We start from the raw sequence: 24755 nt of genomic DNA, 5'->3' as shown, positions 1-24755 counted from the left end.
CGGTGTCGAGCGTGGTCATCAATCACAGTGTGTATTCCTGTTGAGTCTTAGTCTTGGAAGGAGGTCCCCATCTCTTTTAACCAGACCCATCTAGACAAGATGAAAACTATTTAGTGGCGACTTTTTCTTCCTCCACACACTCTTAAACTAAACTCCCTCTTGAAACCTTGTAATCTAGTCACCATGCCTTTATCGCTCCCTCATTTTAAGAGAGTTTTTGAATAACTTGATAGATTTCTTCTGTAGTTACAGACCTGTTCAAGTTTTCTACTGCAGCTTGTGTTAACTTTGGTAAGTCATGTGTTTCTAGAAATTTGTCTATTTCTTCTAGGTTTTCAGATTTTTGTTTATTAAAGATTTGTATGAATTTATGGCAACATCTTTGTACTTACTCTCATATATATATAAAAAAAGGAGTCCTGATGTGGTACTGTAAGATAAAGCACTGAACCGCAAGGCAAATTTGAACTGCAAGGTTGATGGTTCAAAGAGGGTCTGTACAGGATTGCTATGAATTGGAACTGACTTGATGGCACTTACCAACAACAACAATATTTGTAAAAATTATTAAGCTGACAATTATTTCATTACATATTTTTTCTGAATAAAATTATTTTTTGCATCTGTATCTATTTTCTGACTGTACTACTGATGGACATATAGAATGTTTTCAAACTTTTGCTTTCACAAACAATGCTGCTATGAAAACTTTATCTAGACTAAGGTGTCTATGTGCAAATATACTAGATGTTTCCACACTTCCTTCTACGGAGCCTGAAACAACTGACCTTCCCACTAGCGATGCCTCTGGTTCTGTTTCTCCCCACCCTTGCCAATGGATCATGTTGTTATCTTTTTGATCTTTGCCAATCTTGATAAAGGAAATGATCAAGGAAATTTTTTTAACTTGCATATTTTTTATTGTGAAAGAGACTGAAGTGCCATTTATATTTCCTTTCTTGTGCACTGTTATTACAATTGGGCTGTTTTATTTTTTTTATCATATTGATTTGTAAAAAAGAAAAAAAAACCTTTATATTTGAAACAAATCAGTCTCTTGTCTGTGATATGTATTGTGAATATTTTGCATTTCTTATCTGTATTGCCTTTTCTATGGTGGTTTTTATCATGAAGACGATTTTTTTGGTCTTTTTAAAAAAATTCTGTTTCTGGTTTTATGACTATAACATTTTAAATAAATTTCTCCAATGGTTCTTCTTAATATTTTATGGACTCAGTTTTCATATTTATCCTTTTGATCTATCTAGAATTTTGGTGTCAAGAGTAAGGTAAGGATAAAGTTTGCTTTTTCCCAATTGGATACTTTGGTGTCACAATACTTAATTAAATAATTCACCCTTTTCATCCTTCTACCACTCTTCTGTCAGTTTGTTGCACTATGGTGACTTGCATGTTGCTGTGATTCTGGAAGCTCTGCCACTGTTATTTTGAATGCCAGCATGGCCACCCACGGTGGACAAGTTTCAGCAAACTTGAAGACTCAGACAGACACAGAAGAAGGCAAGGAGAACTACTTCTGAATCTTGAACACTTAAAATCTTATGAATAGTAGTGGAACACTGTCAGCACCAGAATACTGACTATTGAAACATGATGAACAGCACTAGAAAATCGTCAGATATAGTGCTGGAAGATGAGACCCTTGGGTTGAAAGGCACTCAAAATATGACTGAAAAGAGTTGCCTCCTCAAAGTAGAGTGGACCATGATGATGCGAATGGAGTAAAGCCCTCAGGACTTTCATTTGCTGATGGTGCACAACTCAAAATAAGGAGAAACAGCTGCAAACATCCATTAATAATTGGAACATGGAATGTATGATGTATGAATCTAGAAAAATTGGAAGTTGTAAAAAATGAAATGGAAACACATAAGTGTTGATATCCTAGGCATTAATGAACTGAAATGGATTGGAATTGGACATTTTGAATCTGACAGTCACATGGTTTACTCTGCTGGGGATGACAAATTGAAGAGGAATGCCATCACATGCATCATCAAAAAGAACATTGCAAGACCTACCTTGAAATACAATGTGGTGCTATAGGATAAGCAGTGGACCACAAGGAAAGTTTGAAATGCAGTATCAAAGGTGCAAACTCACCAGCCGCTGCTTGGAAACCCTATACAGGGTCGCTGTGAGTCGGAACAGACTCAACGGCATTCAACAACAGCACAAGGAATACCAGTTAATACCAGTATTATTAAAATGTATGAACTAACCACTAAAGCTGTGATGGTGAAATTGAAGAATTCTACCAACTTATTCAATCTGAAATTGATCAAACCTGCCACCAAGATGTATTGATAAATTACATCTTCGGTGATTAGAATGCAAATACTGGAAATTAAGAGGAAGAACCAGTAGTTGGAAAACACAGTCTCAGTGATAGAAACAATGCTGGAGATTGCATGACACAATTTTCAAAACCAATAACTTCATTGCAAACACCTTTTTAAACAACATAAAAGATGACTATACACATGGACCTCACCAGATGGAATACACAGAAATCAAACTGACTACATCTATGGAAATAGATCGTGTAAAAGCTCCATATCATCAGCCAAACAATGCCATGAGTAGACTGTGGAATAGACCATCAATTGCTCATAGGCAAGTCCGGGCTGATGCTGAAGAAAATTAAAATAAGTCCATGAGAGCCAAAATATGGCTTTGATCACATCCCACCTGGATTTAGAGATCACCTAAGCACACTAATGACTGAAAATCAGCAAAGTTATGATATGACATAAAGAACATCGTACAGGAAGAAAGCACAAGATCTTTGAGAAGAAAAGGAAGAAAGAAAAGATCAAAATGGATATCAAAAGAGATTCCAAAACTTGATCTCCAATGTAGAGATGCTAAAGCAAAGGAAAGAAATGAGGAGGTAAAAGAACTGAACAGAAAATTTCAAAGGGCATCTCGAGAAGACAAAGTCAAATATTATAATGAAATGTGTGACGATCAGAAGTTAGAAAACCAAAAGGAAAGAGCATGTTCAATGTTTCTCATGCTGAAAGAAATGAGGAAAACTTTCAAGCCTCCACTTGTGACACTGAAGGATTCTCTGGGCAAAATATTGAATGGTGCATAAAGTATCAAAAGAAAATGGAAGGAATACACAGTCACTGTACCAAAAAGAAATAGCCATTTCAAGAGGTAGCATCTGATCAAGAGCCAATGGTATTGAAGGAAGAAATGCAATGTACACTGAAAGCATTCGCAAAGAGCAAATATCTGGGAATTGATGGAATGCAAATTGAAAAATTTCAACAAACTAATAAAGCACTTGAGGCATTCACTTTTATATAGCAAGAAATTTGGAAAATAACTGCCTGGACAACTGATTGGAACAGATCCATATTTGTGTCCCTTCCAAAGAGAGGTGACCAAACAGAATTCAGAAATCATTGAACAATATCATTAACATCACATGCAAGTAAAGTTTTGTTGAAGATAATTTAAAAATGGTTACAACATTACATACGCAGGGGACTGTCAGAGGTTCAAATCAGATTCAGATGAGGTCATGGAATGAGGGATATCATTGTTGATGTCAGATGGATCTTGGCTGAAAACAGAGAATACCAGAAAGATGTTTATCTGTGTTTTATTGACTATGCAAAGGCTTTCGACTGTGTGGAGGTATAGAAATGACAAGGTATAGAAAACATTGAGGAGAATGTCTATTCTGGAACACTTAATTATACTCATGATGAACCAGTACATAGACCAAGAGGCATTTATTTGAACAGAAACAAGGAGACTATGAATATTTTTTAAAACAGGAAGGGTGTAGGCCAGTGTTGTATTCTTTCACTATACTTATTCAATCTCTATGCTGAGAAAATAATCTGAGAAACTGGATTATATGAAGAAGAACTTGACTTCAGGATTGTTTGAAGACTCATTAGCAACCTGCTATATGCAGATCATACAACCTTGCTTGCTGATTTAAAGCAAAGAGGCTTTAAAATACAGCCTTAAATATGGGTTGCACCTGAATGTAAAGAAAACAAAATCCTCACCACTGGACGGATAAATAAAATCATGATAAATGGAGAAAATATTGAAGTTGACAAGGACTTCATTTTGCTTGGATCCACTCTTGAGAAAGTATCAGTCAAGAAATCAAATGATGTATTGGATTAGGCAATCTGCTTCACAAGACCTTTTTAAAGTGTTGAAGAGCAAAGATGTCAGTTTGAGGATTAAAGTGTGCCTGATACAAGTCAGGATATTTTCAGTAGACTCATATGCAAAAATCCTCAGCACTGAACCAATAAACAACATTCTTATCAGAAGAGAGAAGATTGAAGTTGTCAGGGACTTCATTCTTCTTGGATCAACTATCAACACTCATGGAAACAGCAGTCAAGAAGTCAAATGACGTATTGCATTAGGCAAATTTGCTGCACAAGAAGTTTTTTAAGTGTTGAAGAGCAAAGATGTCAGTTTGAGGACTAAGGTGTGCCTGACCCAAGCCATGGTATTTTCAATAACCTCATATGGATGCAAAAGCTGGAATAAAGAAGACCGTAGAAGAATTGATGCTTTTGAGTTATGGTGTTGGAGGAGAATATTGAAAGTGCCGTGGGTTGCCAAAAGAACCAACCGATCTGTGTTGGAAGAAGTGCAACCAGAGTGCTCCTTGGAGGCCAGGATGGGAAACTTCATCTCTCATATTTCAGACATATTGTCAGGAGGGACCAGTCACTAGAGAAGGATATCATGTTTGGTAAGGTGGAGGGTCTGAGAAAAAGAGGAAGACCCCCAGCAAGATGGATTGGCAAAGTGGCAGCCTCAATGTGCTCAAGTGTGGCAACAATTGTGAGGTTGGCCCAGGAGCAGGCCGTGTTTCATTCTGTTGTGCATAGGGTTACTATGAGTCCATACCAACTCGATGGCACCTAACAATAACAGCAACATATGCATGTGAAAGTTGACCAATGAATAAGAAGACCAGAGGAAAACTGATGTATTTGAGTTATGATATTGGAGAATAATATTAAAGGTGCCACGGACTAATAGAACAACAGACAAATCTGTGTTGGAAGAAGTACAACCAGAATGCTCCTTGGAAGCCAAGATGGCCAGACTTTGTCTCTCATACTTCAGACCTATTATCAGGAGGGACCAGTCCTTGGAAAAGGACATCATGCTTGGTAAAGTAGAGAATCATTGAAAAATGGGGAGATCCCCAATAAGATGGACTGGCACAGTGGCAGTAGCCATGGGTTCCTGTGTAGCAGCAATTGTGAAGATGGCATAGGACTGGATGGTGTTTCATTTTGTTGTACATATGAGTAGATATGGTTTGAACCTACTTGATGGCAGTAACAACAACAACAACTCATTCTTGATTTAAAATGCCATTTTTATCATTGTGAATGCAAAAACACCTTCCTCTATAATGTTGTTGTTGTTGGGTGCTGTCATGTGACCCTGTGTAAAACAGAACAAAACACTGTCTAGTCCTGTGCCATGCTCACAGTTGTTGCTATTTTTGAGCCCATTGTTGCAGTTACTGTGTCAATTCAGCTCTTCTTCTTTTTCACTGACCCTCTACTTTACTAAGAATGATGTCCTTTTCCAGGGACTGGTCCCTTCTGACAACATGACCAAAGTATGTGTGAAGAAGTCTCACCATCCTTGCTTCTGAAGAGCATTCTGGTTGTATATTTTCCAAGACAGATTTGTTAGTTCTTCTGGCAGTACACAGTACTTTCAATATTTTCCCCCAACACCATAATTCAAATGCATCAATTCTTCTCTGAACTTCCCTATTTATTGTCCGACTTTCACATGTATATGGGATGATTGACATGTATGTGAGAGGGCTTGGATCAAGTGTATCTTAGTCCTCAAAGTGACATCTTTGTTTTAATATCTTAAAGAAGTCTTTTGCAGAAGATTTACCCAAAGTAATAAATCATTTGATTTTTTTTAAAATTGCAGCTTACGTGAGCATTAACTGTAGATCCAAGTAAAATGAAATCCTTGACAACTCCAGTCTTTTCTCTGTTTATTATGATGTTCTTTATCCATTCAGTTGTGAGGATTTTTGTTTTCTTTACATCAAATTATAATCCATATGAAGGCTATATTGTTTGATCTTCATCAAGTAAGTCCTTTTCTTTTTCAGCAAGTAAGGTTGTGTCATCTGCATGTTGCAGTTATTATGAGCCTTCCTCCAATCCTGATGCTGAGCTCTTCTTATTTGTATATCATCCATTTCTTGGATTATTTGCTAAAGTATACATATTGAATAAGTATAGTGAAAGGATACAATCCTGACTGCCAAAAAGATGGCAGACTAGGCACATACATTACACAGACATTTACAATATAGACACAAGAGACCCAATGAAGCAGATACAAGTGATAATCCTGAAATTCTAATCTTCGGCATAAAGGACAGAGAAGTGGATTGAATACCTGAACAAAAGCAGCAAGAGAAGACAAAGACAGGTGAACTGTCACCTAGCCCAATGAGGCACAACCATTTTGAACTTTTGAAAGCTGTGCTTCATCACACAGTGGCCTAATAATGTAAACTGACTATTGTGGCTGACAACAAAAACGATGGGATCTTGTTTCCTACATCTTCTTGCTGACCAGAAGTATGGTCAGCCCCACCTTCACCCACCTATTGGCCATTAACATTCTCCTCCCTACCCACTACTTGGGAGATCAACAATTCTTTCCATAACCAGTCTTTCTGTCTCCAGGTGCCCTCTGGGCCCCAAAAATTTCTTACAGAAACAACCTCAGTCACCTTCTGAGACTACGCAGTTTACTTCTGGATCTGACAACACATGTTGTTGTTGTTGTTGTTATGTGCCATGGAGTTGGTTCTGACTCATAGCGACCCTGTACAGGGTTTCTGAGGATGTAAATCTTTACGGGAGCAGAAAGCCTCATCTTTCTCCTGTGGAACAGCTGGTAGTTTCGAACTGCTGACCTTGCAGCTCGCAGACCGATTTGTAACAACTGTTTTGAATTAGCTTCAGCAAAATTTTATTTGCATGTGATATTTATAATATTGTTCAATAATTTATGCATCCTGTTGGGTCGGTTATCTTTGGAATGGACATAAATATGGATTGTTTCAATTCAGTTGGCCAGGTAGCTCTCTTCCAAATTTTTTGGCATAGACTAGTGAGTGCCTCCAGCACTGCATCAGTTTGTTGAAACATTTTAGTGGTATTCCATGAATTCCTGGAGCCTGGTTTTTCATTAATGCCTTCAGTGCAGTTTGGACTTCTTCCTTCAACACCATCCATTCTTGATCATATTCTGTAAACACTGTGGTTGAATGTTGACCAGTTTGTTTTGGTACAGTGATATGTTCGCATGGTCCTTCCATCTTCTTTTGATGCTTCCTGAATGGTTCAATATTTTGCCCATAGAATCCTTCAGTATTGAAAGTTAAAGCTTCAGTATTTTCTATGGTCCTTTCAGCTTGAGAAATGGTCTTTAAGATTACAGATCTTTGCATATTTCATTATAATATTTTGCTGTGTCTTCTTGAGATTTCCTTTGAAATTTTCTGTTTAGCTCTTTTATTTCACCATTTCTTCCATTCACTTTAGTTACTCTATGTCCAAGAACAAGTTTCAGAGTCTCTTCTGACATCCACTTTGGTCTTTATTTTTAATGACTTTTTACTTTCTTCATGTATGATGTTCTTGATGTCATTTCATAACTCATCTGGTCTTCTATTATTAGTGTTCAATGTGTCAAATCTGTTCTTGAGATGGTCTCTAAATTCAGTTGAGTTGTAGTCAAGGTCATTATTTTGGCTCTTGTGGACTTGTTTTAGCCTTCTTCAGCTTCAGCTTGAACTGGCACATGAGCAATTATTGGTCTGCTCTATAGTCAGCCCCTGGCTGACAATATTGAGCTTTCCCAGCATCTCTTCCCACAGATGTAATCAATTTGATGCTGTGTATTCCATCTGGTGAGGTCCATGTGTATAGTTAGCATTTTTGTTGTTGAAAAAAAAGCGTTTGCAATGCTAGATGCCTTCTTATATTTTACTATGTGCCTCTGGAAGACTATGTGTGTTCATGTTTTCTAGACAGATTCAATGTAAGTTGAATGCCATGTCCATAATATGGGGGATTTTGGATTCAATGGCAATGGGGAGCCCAGAAATATTAGTACAAAGTTGCCCAGATTTGGCAACACTGTTTCTTGTATAGTATGACATCATGTCTGTCCTCTGTTTGACTTCAGCTTTGGTTACATGAAGTTACATAGGACACTTGAGCATAGGACACCAAAAGATTGTTTCTTTTATCAAGAAAAACTTTTTTCTTAACTTTTTTCCACATTGGTCTCCTATAATATTTGTCCTTTTGTGACTGACAATTTCACTCAGCATAATGTCCTCCAAGTTCAACCATGTTGTGAGGTGTTCCACAAATTAATCATTATTCTTCAACATTTTGTAGTATTCCCTCATGTATATGTACCAAAGTTTGTTTAACCATTCTTCTGCTGATGGGCATTTAGGCTGCCTGGATCTTTTAGATATGTCTTGTAGATAGCATATTGAAGGATCCAGTTTTCTTATTCATTCTGCTCTTTATGGCTCTTGTACATTTAATCCATTTATATTCAGTGTAATTTTCAATAGATATGAGTTGATTGCTGTAATTTTTATGTGTGGTTTTTTTTTTGTGTGTGATGCTGCTAGACTCTGTTCCACATAATTTTCTATGGTGAGTTAATTTTGCTTGTGGGTTTTTATTTCATTTTCATTTCTGTTGTGTTACTGTTTACTAAATCTTTCTGATTTTCTTCTTTTTTTTAATGTGCAGGTATATTAATTTTCTTTGAGATTGTCCTGTAATGTATTATTTTTTTCCCTGTTTTATCTTGAGATCTACTTTACTTCTTGTCACTTGGAAGTCCTGTATCTCCATTATTTCCTCTTTTTTGCTTTGTAGTTAACTTCATTATACATTAATATCTCTGGTTCCCTATTTTCAGTCTTGTAGGTTTGTTTTACTTTAAATACTTCTATATCTAGATTGATTTTTGGTTGGTGTTGTCATGTATGGTAATCTCAGGTTATTGTCTGCTGTTGTTGGTTCTCAGTCCAAAGTTGGTCTGGTCATTACAAATTATTTTAATTTGTTTATCAGAAAATGTCCTAATTTTCCTCTTGTATTTGAGGGACAACTTTTCTGGGTATATGATTGTTGGTTGGCATTCTTTTTCTTTCAGTTTTGTTTATATCATTCAATTGCCTTCTTGCCTGCATGGTTTCTGCTGAGAAATCAGAGCTTAGTCTTATTGACTAGCCTTTGTAGGTAACTTTTCATTTCCCCTCAAGCTACTCTCAGGATTCTTTCCTTGTCTTTGATTTTGGAAAGTTTATTATAATATATTTTGGTGATTTTCTTCTGGGGTTTAACCTGTTTGGCATTCATTCACCTTCTTGTATGCTTATCTTGTCTTTCATGGTGTTAAGAAAGTTTTCTTCCAGCAACTTTTGGACAATTTTTTCTATGCTTGTCTCTTTCGCATCACCCATAAGTTGTTCCTTATCTTCAAGGTGTTCCTCATAACTCTTAGGCTTCCTTCGGATTTTTTCCTTCTTTTTTTCTGATTGTTCTAGCATACTAGTATTGAGAAATTTATCTTTAAGCTCACTAGTGTGGGCTTCCATTGCTTCACATCTACTCCTTTGCCCATTCATTGTATTGTCCATTTCTGAAGATCTTAGTATTAATCTTCTGATGTTCTAATTCCAGGTTTTGAATTGTTTCAAAATTGATATTTATTTTGTCTGTCTGTTCTTGTAGTGTAGTTCAGAATTCTTTAAAAGTTTTTATTGGGTCTCTTTGCTTTCTTTGATATTTCTATTGATTCTTTGAAAGTACCTACTTATCATTCTTTTGAATTCTTTTCAAGTTAGTTCTATTACCTTTCCTTCCTCAAAAATGTTTTCTGACTCTGCATCTTGGTCATTTGTTTAAGCCATTCTCTCTTGTTTCTTTGTGTGAGCTAAAATTGTCTGTTGTCTCCAGGGCATTGTGAGGTTATTGTATTTGTAAAAACAAACAATGCAGTTATTGGACCCATAGGGAGAAATTTCTGGTCGGCGGTGGTGGTGGTGGTGGGGTAGTGTCCTGAAATTCAAGTAGCTCTTGAGGTAGTTGTAGAAAAGATGTGACAGCAGAGTTCCTGGCCCTAGATGGAGCTCCTACTGGCTTCGATGTTATCTATGTTCAGGGCACTTAGTCCAGTAGTTTGTGGGGGCTCTTGATGGTGTTGGTTTCAATGCCTGTTAGGACCATAGGGAAGCTGGAGGTAGAGTGGCTGCTTAAATGCTGCTCTGTAGGTTTTATAGGCCTAGAACCGAGCCTACCTAAATTTAGGCACCAAAATGGCACACCAAAGCAGCGCAGATAACTACCCTCTGATGCTGGCATGGCTCCCAACCACGTGGCTCTGAACTCCCAGAAAGCAGGGTCTGCTCTAGGGGCGTCTGAGGGTGGGAACTTTCCATACCCCTGGTACCAGGAAAGCATGGGGAAAAAGTAGAAATCACACTTTTTGTATTGCCCATGCCAATCTGCTATGCCAAGCCTCCCTCTGCTGCCAAACCTGCTCACAAGATGGTTGAGTCACGTTTGATGAGCCATTCACCAGTCAATCTCCCTCTTTTGCCATGTCTGCTCAGCCTCTCCTCCCAGCAAGAACTCCATCCACCTCTCTAACCTTTCTTCTGAAGTTTACGGTGCTAGAATTTTCATCTTTGCCTGTTTTATTTAGTCTTTTGTTTCTTTGTTGAAGAGAGTCCTTGGAATGCATCTGCTTAGTCTGCCATCTTGCTGGAAGTGCCCTATTTTAAATATATTAAATAATATTTAATGCATTTTAATATATTAAATTATACTTAATATATTAAATAATATTTAATATATTTAAATCATGCTTGTATTTCAAACGTCATGGGGTCTGTCGCTAAAGTTAAAAATATTCCTTTTTGCAGAAGTAGAGGTACAGTGTTTAGGAGAATATATTCCCTAGAGAGGAGAGATAAGTGAGAGTGGGAGTGTTAAGGGGTAGTTGCTTCTGTTTCCACATATTCTCTTTATCAGTAATTGTGAATTTCTAAACTTTCTTCCTTCTGCTCCTGGATGGTGGTAGCAGACTACATATCCCAGAAGTCTGTGCTCTCACAGCTCTTGGATTTAAATAGGATTCTGGGCTGTGCTTAGAGCCAGGCAGTTGCTTCACATCCAGGAGAGAGAGGAGTGAGAGGAGTGAGAGGAGTGAGAAGCAACCGAAAATTGGAGCCAGATTAAGAACTGGACCCTGAGTTTAGGTCGGATCTGAAGCAGCAGCTAAAGTAACAGTAACTAAAGAAGTTGAGAAGATGCTGGTTTTCTTGGGACTGCTCACTTCCTTTTTGTCTTTCCTGTACGTGACAGCTCCATTCATCAGGTTTGTCTTAATTCAGCATCTGCTAAAGTATTTTACATAACCCTGAATTGGGAGCCAGTTCTCAGGTGCTGGAAGAAGAGAGATGAAGGTGTAAGGAGAGAATGTCACAGCAGAAGAAGCAGTGAAGGAGGGCAGTGGTTATGGATACCCTGGTGGAAAACTGAGAAGGAGGCACGGGAGGCTGGGGAGGAGGGAACGGTCTGAATGGATGACTGTTTAGCAGTTCACCAGATACCTTAGAGGAGAGTCCTATTCCCCTGGATTTCTCTGTCCTTCATCAGGGAAGGACAGAGGAGGGAAACAAACTCCCTCCCCCTGGAGACCATCTCAGTTAACCTTTTGAGATGGCTCTTTCACTGCAGGACTGTGGAGGTGTCAAAGACAACATGTTTTGAGTGGAGAATTTAAAAACTGTTAATAATAACGAAGGTTAAATGGACATACCAAGGACAGAAAATTAGTCTAGGTCCTGGCATCGAAACATGAGTGCAAATTCTGGTTCTGCTACCATTAGCCAATGATTTGAACTTTTCTTGAACTATCTCACTTTTCTTCACTATGTTGTTGTTAAGTGTCATAGAGTCGGTTCTGACCCATAGCGACCCTATATAGGGTTTCCGAGGAGCTGTTGGTCAGCTTGAACCTCCAACCTTGCAGTTCAAATGGCTTTGCAGTCTATGTTGTTGTTGGTGTTAAGTGCCGTGGAATCAGTTCCGACCCATAGCGACCCTGAACAGGGTTTCCAAGGCTGTAAATCTTTACGGGAGCAGAAAGCCTCGTCTTTCTCCCGCAGAGCAGCTGGTAGTTTCGAACTGCTGACCTTGAGGTTCACAGCCCGATTCATAACCACTATGCTATCAGAGTTCCTTTTGCAGTCTATAGAGTGAGGTTATTAACAGGTTGAGGGGGCTGAAATAGCTGACCAATGTGAAGCACCGAGTCTAGTGCCTGGTAGAGTGAGTATGCTCAGGATATGTTAGTTCTGTCCCCATCCAGTCCTCTTTTTTAGAACTTGTCAAGTCAGTCCTATAAAAAAAGTATGCTCTGCAGAGGGGCCTGGCAGAAAGTTTCTGAAGATGCAGGCTCTCTAAAACTGGAGAAGCATATGGTTTGAAGATTAGGTGAGGAAACTGACCTGGGGAACCTCTAGAGATAGCTCTGGGTGTCTTTGCTACCTAGCGTGGAAAGCCGCCATTAGTCCTGGCTCAGGAGCATTGACCCTATTTGTACAACTGATTACTTGTGGCTTCTGGGTATGTGAGCTTCTGACCTAAGTTGATAAAGATTAACTTCTTTGGGTCTCCTGACAAGTTAAAGAAATGCCTCTTTGAAGCTGGATAGATTTTGTGTACCCCAGTCTGGAGTTGGGGAGGGTGGTGCATGAATGCTCTTTTTTTCTTACCCATAGGAAATTCTTTGCTGGTGGGGTGTGTAAAGCAAATGTGCAGCTTCCCGGGAAAGTGGTGGTGATCACTGGTGCCAATACTGGCATTGGCAAGGAAACGGCCAGAGAGCTTGCTCGCAGAGGCAAGTCCTCCCATGTTGGTCTCCACAGGATGGGGCCTCCTGTCCTTCTTCTTGGTGCCTCTGCTCCTCCCCCTGTCCCTGTTTCCTTGTCTTTCCTTCTAAGGGTGGAGGCTCTGACTGAGAATTCAAAGAACCTGGGGTTCAAGTCCAGCTGTGACACTAATTCATTCTGTGACCTTAAATAAATCTTCTGTCCTTTTGGCTCCTTCCCTATTATATGTTGTTGTGAAGTGCTGTTGAGTCAGTTCCGACTCATAGTGACCCTGTATAGGGTTTCTGAAAAACCAGAACTGCCAACCTTGAAATCCAGTGCTGCTCCTACAGCCCAATGCCAGTAATCCTCCCTGTTATACAAAGTAAGGAAAATCCCGATGTTCATGTATACTATTGGTCAAGCCAGCTATTCTAAAAGATGATATGAAGCAATAATAGTACTGATAATAATAAGAGTACTCAGTAATAATTCTGGCTGAGTGTGCAAATGAGGGCTCCCAGCCTGAGGCTAAACTGACAGTGGTAAGACTGGACAGTACTATCTGTTAGAATGCTGGCAGCCCTAAGGCCACTTACTGCTTTGGAGAAGGCTGGGTGAATGCTCTGTCCACCAGTCTCAAGTTCATTTAATACACACCTATCTTTCTGGAAGGTCAGTTTGAACTGCAAGGTTGGTGGTTCAAACCCACCAGCCTCTCCTCAGAAACTCTATACAGGATTTCTATGAGTTGGAACTGATTTGATGGCACTTAACAACATTTTTGTGACCTAGGAATTCCCTCTGTTTTGGTTCCAGGAGCCAGAGTTTACATTGCCTGCAGAGATGTACTAAAGGGAGAGTCTGCCGCCAGTGAAATACGAGCAGATACCAAAAACTCCCAAGTGCTGGTGCGCAAACTGGACCTATCAGACACCAAATCCATCCGAGCCTTTGCTGAAGGCTTTCTGGCAGGTGAGGGCCTGGTGGGTAGCTAGAAAAGCAGGAAGTTGGATGTGGGAGTGGCTGGTCCAGCCTGGACCATCTTGGGTCCTTACATCAGAACCAACATCGATTCCACTGGACAGGTTCTGCCACATGAACCAGCAGGACAGGGACTTGGCAGACGGACAGCAAATGGGCAAGCTGGGCAGGATCCTTATCTCTTACTTACCTCAGCAGTAGGAATGTTGGAGGTGTCAGCTCTTGTCTGGGCTTGCACCTTGGCATCCAGGTGTGGCCCTCATGCTACTCTTTCATCCTGAGAATCAACCTTCTGGGCCACAGGCACTAAATGAGGTTTTGCTGCTGTGATCATTTTTTGGAGTCTTACAAAATGACCAGCTTCTGCCCCAGACTATGAAATCCTGAGAGACAGGGACCATCTGTCTTGTTTTACCACTGAATTCCCAGTGCTCACCAGAGTCATTCTAACCCAGAGTTGGTACTCAGTACACATTGCTGACCAAACAAATGAATGAATGGTGTCAGGAGGATACAAGTAACTAAAATTAGGAACCCAATGTAGGTTTGTTTCTAGGGACAATGGTTATCGAGTTTCACTGAGGTAGGTTCAAATGGGGCTAGTTATTGACTGTTGAGACAATACCTTGTCCTAGAAGACAGAAGCAGAGGGAATGATTCCTATCAAAACTTTGTTCATTGAGGAAAACTCAAGAATAAAAGCAAGGGGCAAATACTCAGCGCTGTGGTTCCTTGCTAACCACCAGGTGTCCTTGGTTGTGCGTTACAGAGGAAAAGCAGCTCCATATCCTGATCAATAATGCAGGAGTGATGGTGTGTCCATATTCCAAGACAGCTGATGGCTTTGAGACCCACATGGGAGTCAATCACCTGGGTAAATATTGAGTGGCTACAAAGTAAGGCTCCTCCTATGTTGTTTGATTTAGGGAGCTTAATCTATGCCAGTGCTGTAGATTCTGAGTGGTGCTCACAGAGCCCAGGATTCCAGTAGACTCGATGTATTGATTTGCTATTCACTTTCACAAAAGTGAGATCCTCCTACCATTAAGAACTTCAAAAACATCAAGAGATCCCTGGGAGAAAAATGTCACACTTGGATAAGGCACTGGCAATTTAAGACTTGCCAGGCAGGACCCCACCTGGAGAATGCAGGAGCCTGGATTTAGGTGATGGGATCATGTCTATAGTTGAGGACCAAGCAAAGCATGGAGCATGCTCTCTGATCCTTGTTGTTGTCAAGTGCCATCAGGTTGGTTCCGACTCATAGCAATCCTGTATAGGGTTTCTAAGGAGAAGCTGATGGATTTGAACCACCGACTTTGTGGTTAGCAGTCTGGTGATTATCCTGCAGTACTGCACTCGAATCCTAGGCAAATATTATTTTCCCTTGACTATTTCATCCTTCCATCTGCACATGAGTGTACCTCTGTCTATAGTTGTGCAAGCCTGGCCAGAATGGAAACCAGAAGCTAGCAGGTGTGCATTACTGTTGACTGGGGAAAGGGCAGGGATACAAATAAGTTACAGATCAAGTCTATGTTGCCCTATCTGCAGTCTAGCACTGACCCTATGACTTGAGGAATCCACTAATTCACACTGACTAACCATTGGCTTGGAATTACTCATAGCATCACATTTGCTCACACCCAGAAGATAGTAAGCTAATGTTGAAATCCTGTCATCAGCTTCTACACCCTGAACCTGGGCTGCCACTCCAGTCTTCAGTCTCTCTCCTACTGGCTCTTCTCACAGGCCACTTTCTTCTCACCCACCTTCTCCTGGAGCGATTGAAGGAGTCTGCCCCTGCGCGAGTGGTGAACTTGTCATCAATGGTCCACCACGTTGGCAAGATTCGCTTTCATGACCTGCAGGGTGAGAAAAACTACAGCCGGGGCTTTGCCTACTGCCACAGCAAACTGGCCAATGTGCTTTTTACTCGTGAGCTGGCCAAAAAGCTCCAAGGTAAGTCAAGAGTATTGCCTGGGGTCAAGATTGTAAAAACAGAGTTTTCAGTACAGATTAGAGGTTCACAGACACTTGTGAAGTCAGGCTGTCATACATGTATACTCCCAGTGGTAAAGCTTTGTTTGCATCAAGGAGAACGAGATTATAAATGGAATTAAAACAGTTCTTGCCCTTGGGAAGCTCGAAACGAAATCCTGGCAAAGAACCTCATAAAGTGATCTTACATTTATGTTATATCTTATTTCATATCTGTTAGCATGTTTGATTTTCACAGCAAACCTTTGCAACAGATAGAGCAGGTCTTAATGTTCCTATTCTATAGAGCAGAACTGAGGCCTAAGGTTATATGGCAAATGAAGGAGTCAGGGCTGGAATGCTGGTGGCCTTTAAATCCAGGGTGCTTTCTTTTGCTGAGGGTCACATGGGGAGATGAACCACAGTGCTGGTATGGTCTGGAGTCTGGCAGCCAGACTGCCTGTCAGACCCTTAGGCCCCATCTCTACCAGCTGTTAGCCACATGTGCATGTGGGCATATTCCTTTGCTCGCCCCTGACTTCATCTCTGCTGTGAAATGAGTCATGCTTAGCTTTCAATTCTCTAATGACATGCTCCCATGGAATTTTAGTTGAGTTGCTGTCTCTTACATCTGTGACTCTGGAGGTCCATTTGCTACAATGAATCAAACAGTTGGGGAACAATGATCTTTCCTATCAGAGTGCTGAAGGGAGTAGGGCAGAATAATTGCAGATGTTAATGGCAATAGTAGTAGCTGAGGATTGTGTGTGGGTCGTGTGCTGTGCATGTTTCAATGCATTTAATATTCACAACATTCCTATGAAGTTGGTGCTACTATTTCTCCCACTCTGCAAACAAAGAGACAGCCACAGAGATGGTAGGAAACTCACTCAAGCCAGAGGTCTGACTGAGTCAGGAGTTGGCTCCAATAGTCTGCTTCCCAAGTCCACATTCTTCACTCTACATATGGTTCAGACCTTGGCCTGGCAGGTTACAAGCATGACCTAGGGCAATTTACTTAACTTCTCTGTGACTGTTTCCTTAGCTATATAATGAACATCTTTATATGAGGCGGGGGGCGGGGAGGTCCAAAAAGTTCATGGAAAAATAGAACGAAGAAATCATGGATTTTTTTCATGAACTTTTGGAAACCCCCTCCTATTACCTACCTCACAAACCTCTTTGAGGATTAAATGAGATTATGTGTGTAAAGCAACTAGCATAGCCCTTGCACATAATAGGTTCTAAAAAGAGTGGTGGCATCAGGAGGGTTTTTGGAGGGCATGTGTGTCGTGGACCAGCCTTGACACACTTATTTAGGGGTCCCAAGAGGGAGCTGTGGCATTGGCAAAGCACACAGAATCAATGGGTCTCGATGAATGGTGAATCTTCTCCGTTTATTTCAAATTCTCAAACAGCTCTTATACTACTCTATACCATCAATCTATTATTCATTCTTTTCAAAGTAGTGGTCCAAATCATACATATTAATCATTTCAATATAGAACATCAAGAACATCAAAATCTTCTTTGTTTCCCTTTATGTAGTTAGACAATATCTGATTTCTGTAACCAAACCTTATTGTTCTAAAAATGTCACGTTAACCTTGACAAGGATTTTGTTACCCTTAACCTCCTATTCATTATTCTTTGAAACTTATCAACTGTAACTAGGTCCAGATATTCCTAAGACTCTTAAGATTTGTTTAAACATTCTATATCCTGCTACTCCCCAGGGAGCTAAACTCCTAATTGTAATCTCAAATACAAATTATATTTTCAATTAACTTCATACATCACTAACTTCTAAAAATTAAAAATTCTCAAGCTCTTACAAAGCTTCTAACTATAACCCTACCAGTCTCCATGGCTCCTGCATCATGGTTCAGCTATTTCAATGGCTATTGTTTGTGATTAAAGTGAAACAGGTGCTAGATTATGATCTCAACTCTATACTGGCAGTGTTTCAACTGGTTTAAAATGTCTGATTATCAAACTATAAAAATCAAAAATATGTATATTTCTTAAATCAGAGTAACAAGTATAATACTGGTTATTTATAACATTGATTCTTATTAAAATGAAAGAATTTTTTAAAAAAACAAACAAACTACAAAGCCATCAAGGTCCCCGCATGAAATTTCCTCTTGAGACTCTGCTAAATCAACGAGGCACCCATTGCTGCTCTGCAGTACAATGGGCTTTCTTCATGCATAGGATCTTCCGCTGCTCTGTGTTGTTGCAATGTATTTCTATCAGAGCCATCATGGCCCCTGACATTTCCTCCCTTTTTATTTTTTAAATGAAGTGTGTGACCTTCTTGTTGGACTTCTGTAAGAGTTGTTTTTAAACATCGGATGATGACTGGAAGGCAAAAAAGTAATATTAAAATCCAAAAATAATGGCTGCATTTATAATCAAAGCCCAAAAAGAACGGGTGGAAACTGTGTCGTTAATGGATTTAACTAGGGAGGCCAATACCTGTTCTAAACAAGTGGACCATAAATGTGTCTGACTAATAGATCTAATCTGTGAATGTAAAGCTTACATATTAAATAAAATGTCTGAGTTGTTCCAAATGCCCTTAAGGTGAGCCTGAATTTGAGACCAGGTAATGTCTGTGCCATTGTAGGGCAGAGGTGTTACATATATCTACTTGTAATTATGATGACATGCAGTAGTCATCCTAGTTTTAATATTCTCTATTTATGTCCCCATGTAGAGAACAGCTTCTTCTAGAATATTAATACTATCTACTAATTCCTTGTCTATTTGCTCCTGAGCAGCCAATGCTAAAGATGAGGATGCTGTTTCTAAGGTAAACAAAGCAGGATCAGTATACCAAGGTTCAGATAAATTCACAGGCAACATGACAAAGGGCAGACGCCTGATTATTACAAAGATGTTAGGAGGAAAAGAAGCATTAATGCAATTTGTAATATAACAATGTTTACAATAAATGTTGTACACAGAGCCAATATGAGTCAGAGTTAAATCATCTGGATTGTTAGGATATAATATAGCAAATGGAGTCACGACACAAGCTGTCACTTTATAAGGGTCTGTAGTCGAATCTGTAGGCTGGCTCAAATATATAGTATTGAGGGCTGCAAAAAGCCTGTATAAATCATTTTGTATTATCATATAAGAAGAAGAGGTAACAATAAATCGTGGCATAATCTACCCAAGCATAAACCAACCTCTATTTTTTGACTGAGTTAGATTATAATTTGTATAATCAAAACCAGGATAAGAAACAGATCAATCATGAATTAAACTAATAGAGTCAGAGGGAGAGTAGCTAACACCTTTTTTAACAAAGCCACAAGAAAACCATTTAGGGAATCCAGTATAAAGACTTCTGATTGACCTCCCAGCATTTGAGAATTATTTACAAAAATAGGAACATCTGTTGAATCCCATTCCCTGTACCTGACAAGCAAAATTTACAAGCATAGCAACAAAGAGAGTTTCTGGAGTTGTCTCAGCTCCCTGAGAGTCAACAGTTCTTACAGCGGGCTTCGTTAAGCACTTCAATTGCCCCCAGGTGGGGGGTGGTCCTTGTCTGGTTGAAGCAGCCTGCTTCATCTTGCAGAGACAGATGTTGGAGCCTGTGGCAGAGGAAATGCCACTGAAAATGCAGATGAAGTCACGCCTTCAGATGGCTCCTCAATGATTGCTTCCATGCTCCGGGGAGGGAGAAGTGGCTCTCTTCTCGCTATAGGGTTGAATTAGTCTGTCTGGAATCCATATGTGGGGATGGGGGGTGTCAGCGTCCTGTGAAAAAAACTAAAGCATATCTTCGCCCCTTGGTTAGTAACACATCTGAGCTATGAGAATCAGAAAACAGATTAGAGGGGGTTTGTTGCAGGTGATTAAAAGCAAAGATAACAACAATTAACTCTGTGCTCTGTGCTGAAGTTTCCGTGGTCAGTAAAACTGTCAGCAGGTTCAGGGAAAGACTCATTGAAAAACTGCAAAGAGAAGACTACAGAATGATTGTTAATAAACTGAAACAGGGAGTTACTGGAAAGGTGGCATAGAATTTGTCCCGAAAAGTTTTCCAAGGCGATCTGTCAATCTGCATTGTTCTGCAAAAGAGTGATTATTAGTTTGGAGTATAAGTACTGATGATTTTAGAGAAATCTTTCCTAAATAACTCTCGGCTTTTTCTCCTACCTTTCATTATTAAAGTTGCAACACTGCTGTGTAGGAGGTCACCACTTTTCGTGGAGTTATGGGGAAGTGCACTCATTCAAGGAGGTCTTTCGTGAAAGAGAAAGTCCCAATAACTCCAGTGGAATTTGGCAGCTTTCTCTTTTAACTCAGCCTGATCCTCTGGGCTTAAGAGATCAGGAGTGCTTTCATTTGCAAAATAATCACTATGTCTTTTGTTTATTAGCATAAAAAATGCTCAATTTAAATGTTAACAGAAATGTTTTTTCTGTAGGGGGTGCAGATGAACATTCAGTATCTGATTTAGTATCTAATGTCTGCCTAAGAATATTTCATAGTGAGAACGCTGTTACCGGCATATCCACAGCTCCATTGTTAGCATACCAAGATCTCATTTCTTTTCTGACAGCATCCCATGTCTCTAAGTCCAAGGTCCCCTTTTCAGGAAACCAAGGACTTACTTTCTGTATAAATTCAAGAAATTCAAGTAGTTGGAATGTACTCACCTTAATCCCTTTCAGCTGTAAAGAATGTTTAATTATATCAGCATATAATTTTCTATCTTTAGATTCATTTTGACCCATGGTTTAAAGCGTAACTTCAAAAATCAATCCTTTCACAGATTAATTATGGCACTAAAACATCTCACTGATCACACTTCTCTCTCCCAACCTCTCTGTCGGGGTGCCCACAGTTCCCTGGGTTGAGGTCCTAGCCACACCGAAAAATCTCAAGTTACCTTGTTCCTATATTGTTGCTTCTAAATATACTTACCCTCTTTGAGCCCCACGTTGAAGGTGCCAGAATGCCAGGGGCCAGCCCCAACAAACTTATTAGGGGGGCTCACGAAGGAATGTGTGGAGTCAGCTGAAGAAAGAGATCACACGGAGTTGATGATTTGTGCTAAATTCTGGATGATGATGATGATGATGATGATGATTTTACTTAAATTTTTCAGCTCCTTATAAACCGTTAAAATCTCATGGTGTACAATGATCTCATACACAATCAATTTCTTTGAAGCATTATGCAAATGATCTTGTTAAAATACCTTGATCTTTCTGACATCCTAAAATGTTAGGTTAACCTTAAAACATAATTCTAAATCTTAACTCCTATTTCTACCTTCACCTATTATTTTCTATAGATTCATTAATCACAACATATACCTAAACATTATTTGCTATGGTAACTGATGACACAGTTTCTCATGATTGATTGAACAAGAAAAACAAGAAGCATAAAAAAGCACTTAAAGCTTTGTAGTTAAGAAGAAATGGAATAACTTCCTTATAACAACTTCTTTATACAAAACATCTAGTTAAATTTCTGCTTATGAACTATTACTATTCCCTTAGCCCTTAATTGCATTTTAGCTAATTTTCTAAAGGTCTTAATGTCCCTGACCAAAACTACACAGAAGGTTGAATGTAATCTTAAGCTTGAACTGGCAAAAACTTTAGATGGTTTTTCCTAGTGGTGAAACTTATTGTTAGTGTGAAAACCATTCTTTAGAACTACGCATGATAGAATATGGTGTGAAGGTGTCTAAATGTAATTTTTTACCTTTAATATGGTCATTGAAGAGTTGTACTAAAAACTTCTATAATAAAATCAAGAAAAATAAAAAATGAACTATTCATAAAAGGAAAAGACAAAGACTGCAAGTCCCCCACATGAAATTTCTTCTTGAGGCTCTGCCAAATCAACGAGGCACCCATTGCTGCTCTGCAGTACAATGGGCTTTCTTCATGCATAGGGTATTCTATGCTGTTGCAATGTATTTCTTATCAGAGCCATCATGGCCCCTGCCACATGTGACTCTTCAATCTATACCTCATACAATGTGCTTGCCAGGAAAATGTACTTCAACACAAGTTTCTAGCTCCATACCTTCCAAACAGATTGCTATCCCTAAACTCCACTTAAAAGATATCACTGCTGATGATTGATAATAATACTACTGCATGTTACGGTTTTTATTATTAATACTTAAGCCACTGTGTAGAGGTGCCATCTATTGAACCAGACGAACCTTCAATCAGGCACCCCTTTTGGAACATAGAATATGGGGAAAGTTTGGATTATAGGGGGCTGAGAGAGCTGTAAGTCTTTCTGATGTGAGTCTGTGTAGGTCAGAGTGGTTCCTTTGGAACCCTGGAAACACTGCCCATTTCCTGAGTTCCTCCTTCTCACTTGTTCATGGAGCTACAGGGGATGGGTTGTGCTCTTGGGTTTGGAGTGTACCCTGGTCTAACTGTTCCTCCTTTGTTCTAGGCACTGGGGTCACCACTTACGCAGTGCACCCCGGTATCGTGCGCTCAGAGCTGATCCGACACTCGGTTCTCCTGTGCCTGCTCTGGAGGCTCTTCTCTCCCTTTGTTAAGTCAGCGCGGGAAGGAGCACAGACCAGCCTGCACTGCGCTCTGGCTGAGGGTCTGGAACCCATGAGTGGCAAGTACTTCAGGTGCGTGAGTGGCATTGTGGTTCTTTGTCACCATCATGTGCCTGGTAAGGTGTCCTGGTGTGGTGCTGGACTGCTAACCACAGGGTTGATGGTTCAAACCCACCAGTCGCTCCTTGGAAACCCTATACAGGGTGGTGATAAGTGAAAAATGATTCAACAGCACTTAACAACATTTGTGTGGTGGGGCGTTCTGATGTGGTGCTGTAGGAAAAGCACGGAACTGCTAACCACAGGTTAGCACTTCAAACCTACCAGCTACTCTTTGAAAACCCTACACAGACTCCATGGCACCTAACAACAACAACAACAACAACAACAACAACAACAACAACAACAACAATGTGTGTGGTGAGGCAATGTGATTCCTGGGCTTTGTTTCTACCAGCAGCTGAGTTTATGTCTGATACTGTTTAGAAGACAGACATGGGTTGGGCCTAAAGTCCAAATGTCACTTTTCCATGAAAATTTACATTAGAAACTTGGAAAGAGTTGTTTATAATGGCTCTATCTTATATCTCTTTGCTGTGACTTCACATGTAATCCCTGCGGCAATGTGCAAACTGTTAGAAAAGACTGTCCTTATTGGTTTTTGCCATGGAAAGATCATTACCAGGCCCTCTGTAGTTATTTTCTTCTCTTTAAAGCTTTTGGCTGATTTATTTTAAGGATTACTTTTCATGAATTTCTGTTATGAATACCACTTAGCACATTGCACCAGGGCACAGTCTTCTCTCCCTATAATGAATTCCTTCCCCCAGTGTTGCCAAGGTTGATACTACCTATTGGAATATAGAAATAAACATATCAGTGTTGAGTCTTGCTGTGAACTCAATGGGTAATCAGTTTGTGAAATGAGGGGAGCCCAAGATAAAGCCTCTTTTCTATTCTATGGCTGTATCCCATTTTGTTCAAGGTTATTCAGCGATGCACCAATTATTAAGTGAAGCACTGGAAATCACTGAAATGCCCAACAAATGGGAAATGGATAAATGATAATAGCTAATGTTTCTTGAACTCTTTAAAATTGGTTTTAAGAAGATTTTTAAATTGTATTTTGATACAATTGACTTTCTGCAATCCAATGTATTATATTGTTTGCATTAAAAAATACATCCTGAGAAAAGTTCATAAACTTATCCGTACTACCTAAGGGGTCCAGGCACAAAGCGAGGTTCACAGTTCCTGGGATAAAGTATTTGTTCCTTTAATCAAAGATACAAGAGAGTGAGCCACAAAGAGGGACTTAATGAAGTTTCTGCATCTTTGATCTATTGGGGCTGGGGACTGGTCACTCTACCCCAGTCTCCATATTCACATTCTTTCTCTGTCCTTCAGTGACTGCAAGAGAACTTGGGTGTCCCCAAGGGCCAGGAATAACAAAACGGCTGAGCGCCTATGGAACGTCAGCTGTGAGCTTCTAGGAATCCAGTGGAAGTAGCCGGTGGAGGATCTGAAGCTTCTCAGGTCATCATGAAAAGGGTCTGAGGAGAAGGCCCACTCTGAAGGACTGCCCTCCTGGCTGGCTGCTGCTGCAATTTGGGCCCTACTCCAATCCTCCTCACCCTTCTGGAAATCTTGGCACACTCATCCTTCTTGTGAGGCTGGTTCACGGAACTAGATGTTCACACCTACACAGCAACATTCCCTAAGACCTGGAGAGTGGTTACCTTCTGGGTGCAGAATGACTGGGAAGACTAGGCTGGGCATGAGGGTAGCTGAAGAGTCTGGAAAGTTGGGTCAATTTCCATTCTCATCACCACCAGAAACCCCAGCCTGCACCCTCAGCTGAGGCAACAAGAGCATCAGAGTTATGGATTTCAAGAGCATAGACTCAAATTCTTGACTGTTTGCTTTCCTTTTTGAAATGCTAACCACAGCTCTTGGAGTCTGAACCAATTTAGGAAGATCTTGTGAACCCTGGCCATGTTTGATTTCTTTCTCTGAGCACCTGGGAACCATTCTTGTGATGTGAGACCTTCCCATTTTCAATTGTGCACGTTGTTTCTTTTTCTTAAGAGTTTCCTTTACCTTAATTTTTAGAGAAAATAAAGAAGGTGTGCTCATCTTACTGACTTGTTGATTTCCCCAGGGTCAAAAGGAGAACTGGAACAAAGAGGTGAAGCCTGCATTCTGGTTGAGTAAGCAGTCTCTCACATT

At 40.0% G+C, this 24755-nt stretch overlaps 1 protein-coding gene across 1 annotated transcript; it reads left to right on the top strand.

Annotated features, from left to right (window-relative positions):
- The first annotated feature begins 11326 nt into the window (after positions 1–11326).
- Positions 11327–24036, top strand: RDH12 (retinol dehydrogenase 12 (all-trans/9-cis/11-cis)). The gene is made up of 7 exons (XM_006873047.1): positions 11327–11493; positions 12902–13020; positions 13811–13966; positions 14745–14849; positions 15728–15937; positions 22409–22598; positions 23934–24036. Exons 1-7 carry the CDS (start codon positions 11426–11428, stop codon positions 24034–24036), a joined length of 951 nt encoding a protein of 316 aa, XP_006873109.1. The 5' UTR covers positions 11327–11425.
- The last annotated feature ends 719 nt before the right edge of the window (positions 24037–24755 follow it).

This window comes from Chrysochloris asiatica, unplaced genomic scaffold (assembly GCF_000296735.1).
Source record: "Chrysochloris asiatica unplaced genomic scaffold, ChrAsi1.0 scaffold00221, whole genome shotgun sequence".
NCBI classification, from domain to species: domain Eukaryota; kingdom Metazoa; phylum Chordata; class Mammalia; order Afrosoricida; family Chrysochloridae; genus Chrysochloris; species Chrysochloris asiatica.
Note: the sequence above shows the minus strand (reverse complement) of the source record. Positions and strands in the feature narration are given on the sequence as shown.

Bases quoted from the DNA above. Each gene is read 5' to 3' on its own strand.
- RDH12 (XM_006873047.1), top strand. From the start codon at position 11,426: ATGCTGGTTTTCTTGGGACTGCTCACTTCCTTTTTGTCTTTCCTGTAC. The intron at 11,494-12,901 runs GTTTGTCTTAAT...TCTTACCCATAG, and splicing joins GTGACAGCTCCATTCATCAG to GAAATTCTTTGCTGGTGGGG. The intron at 14,850-15,727 runs GTAAATATTGAG...CTCTTCTCACAG, and splicing joins CATGGGAGTCAATCACCTGG to GCCACTTTCTTCTCACCCAC.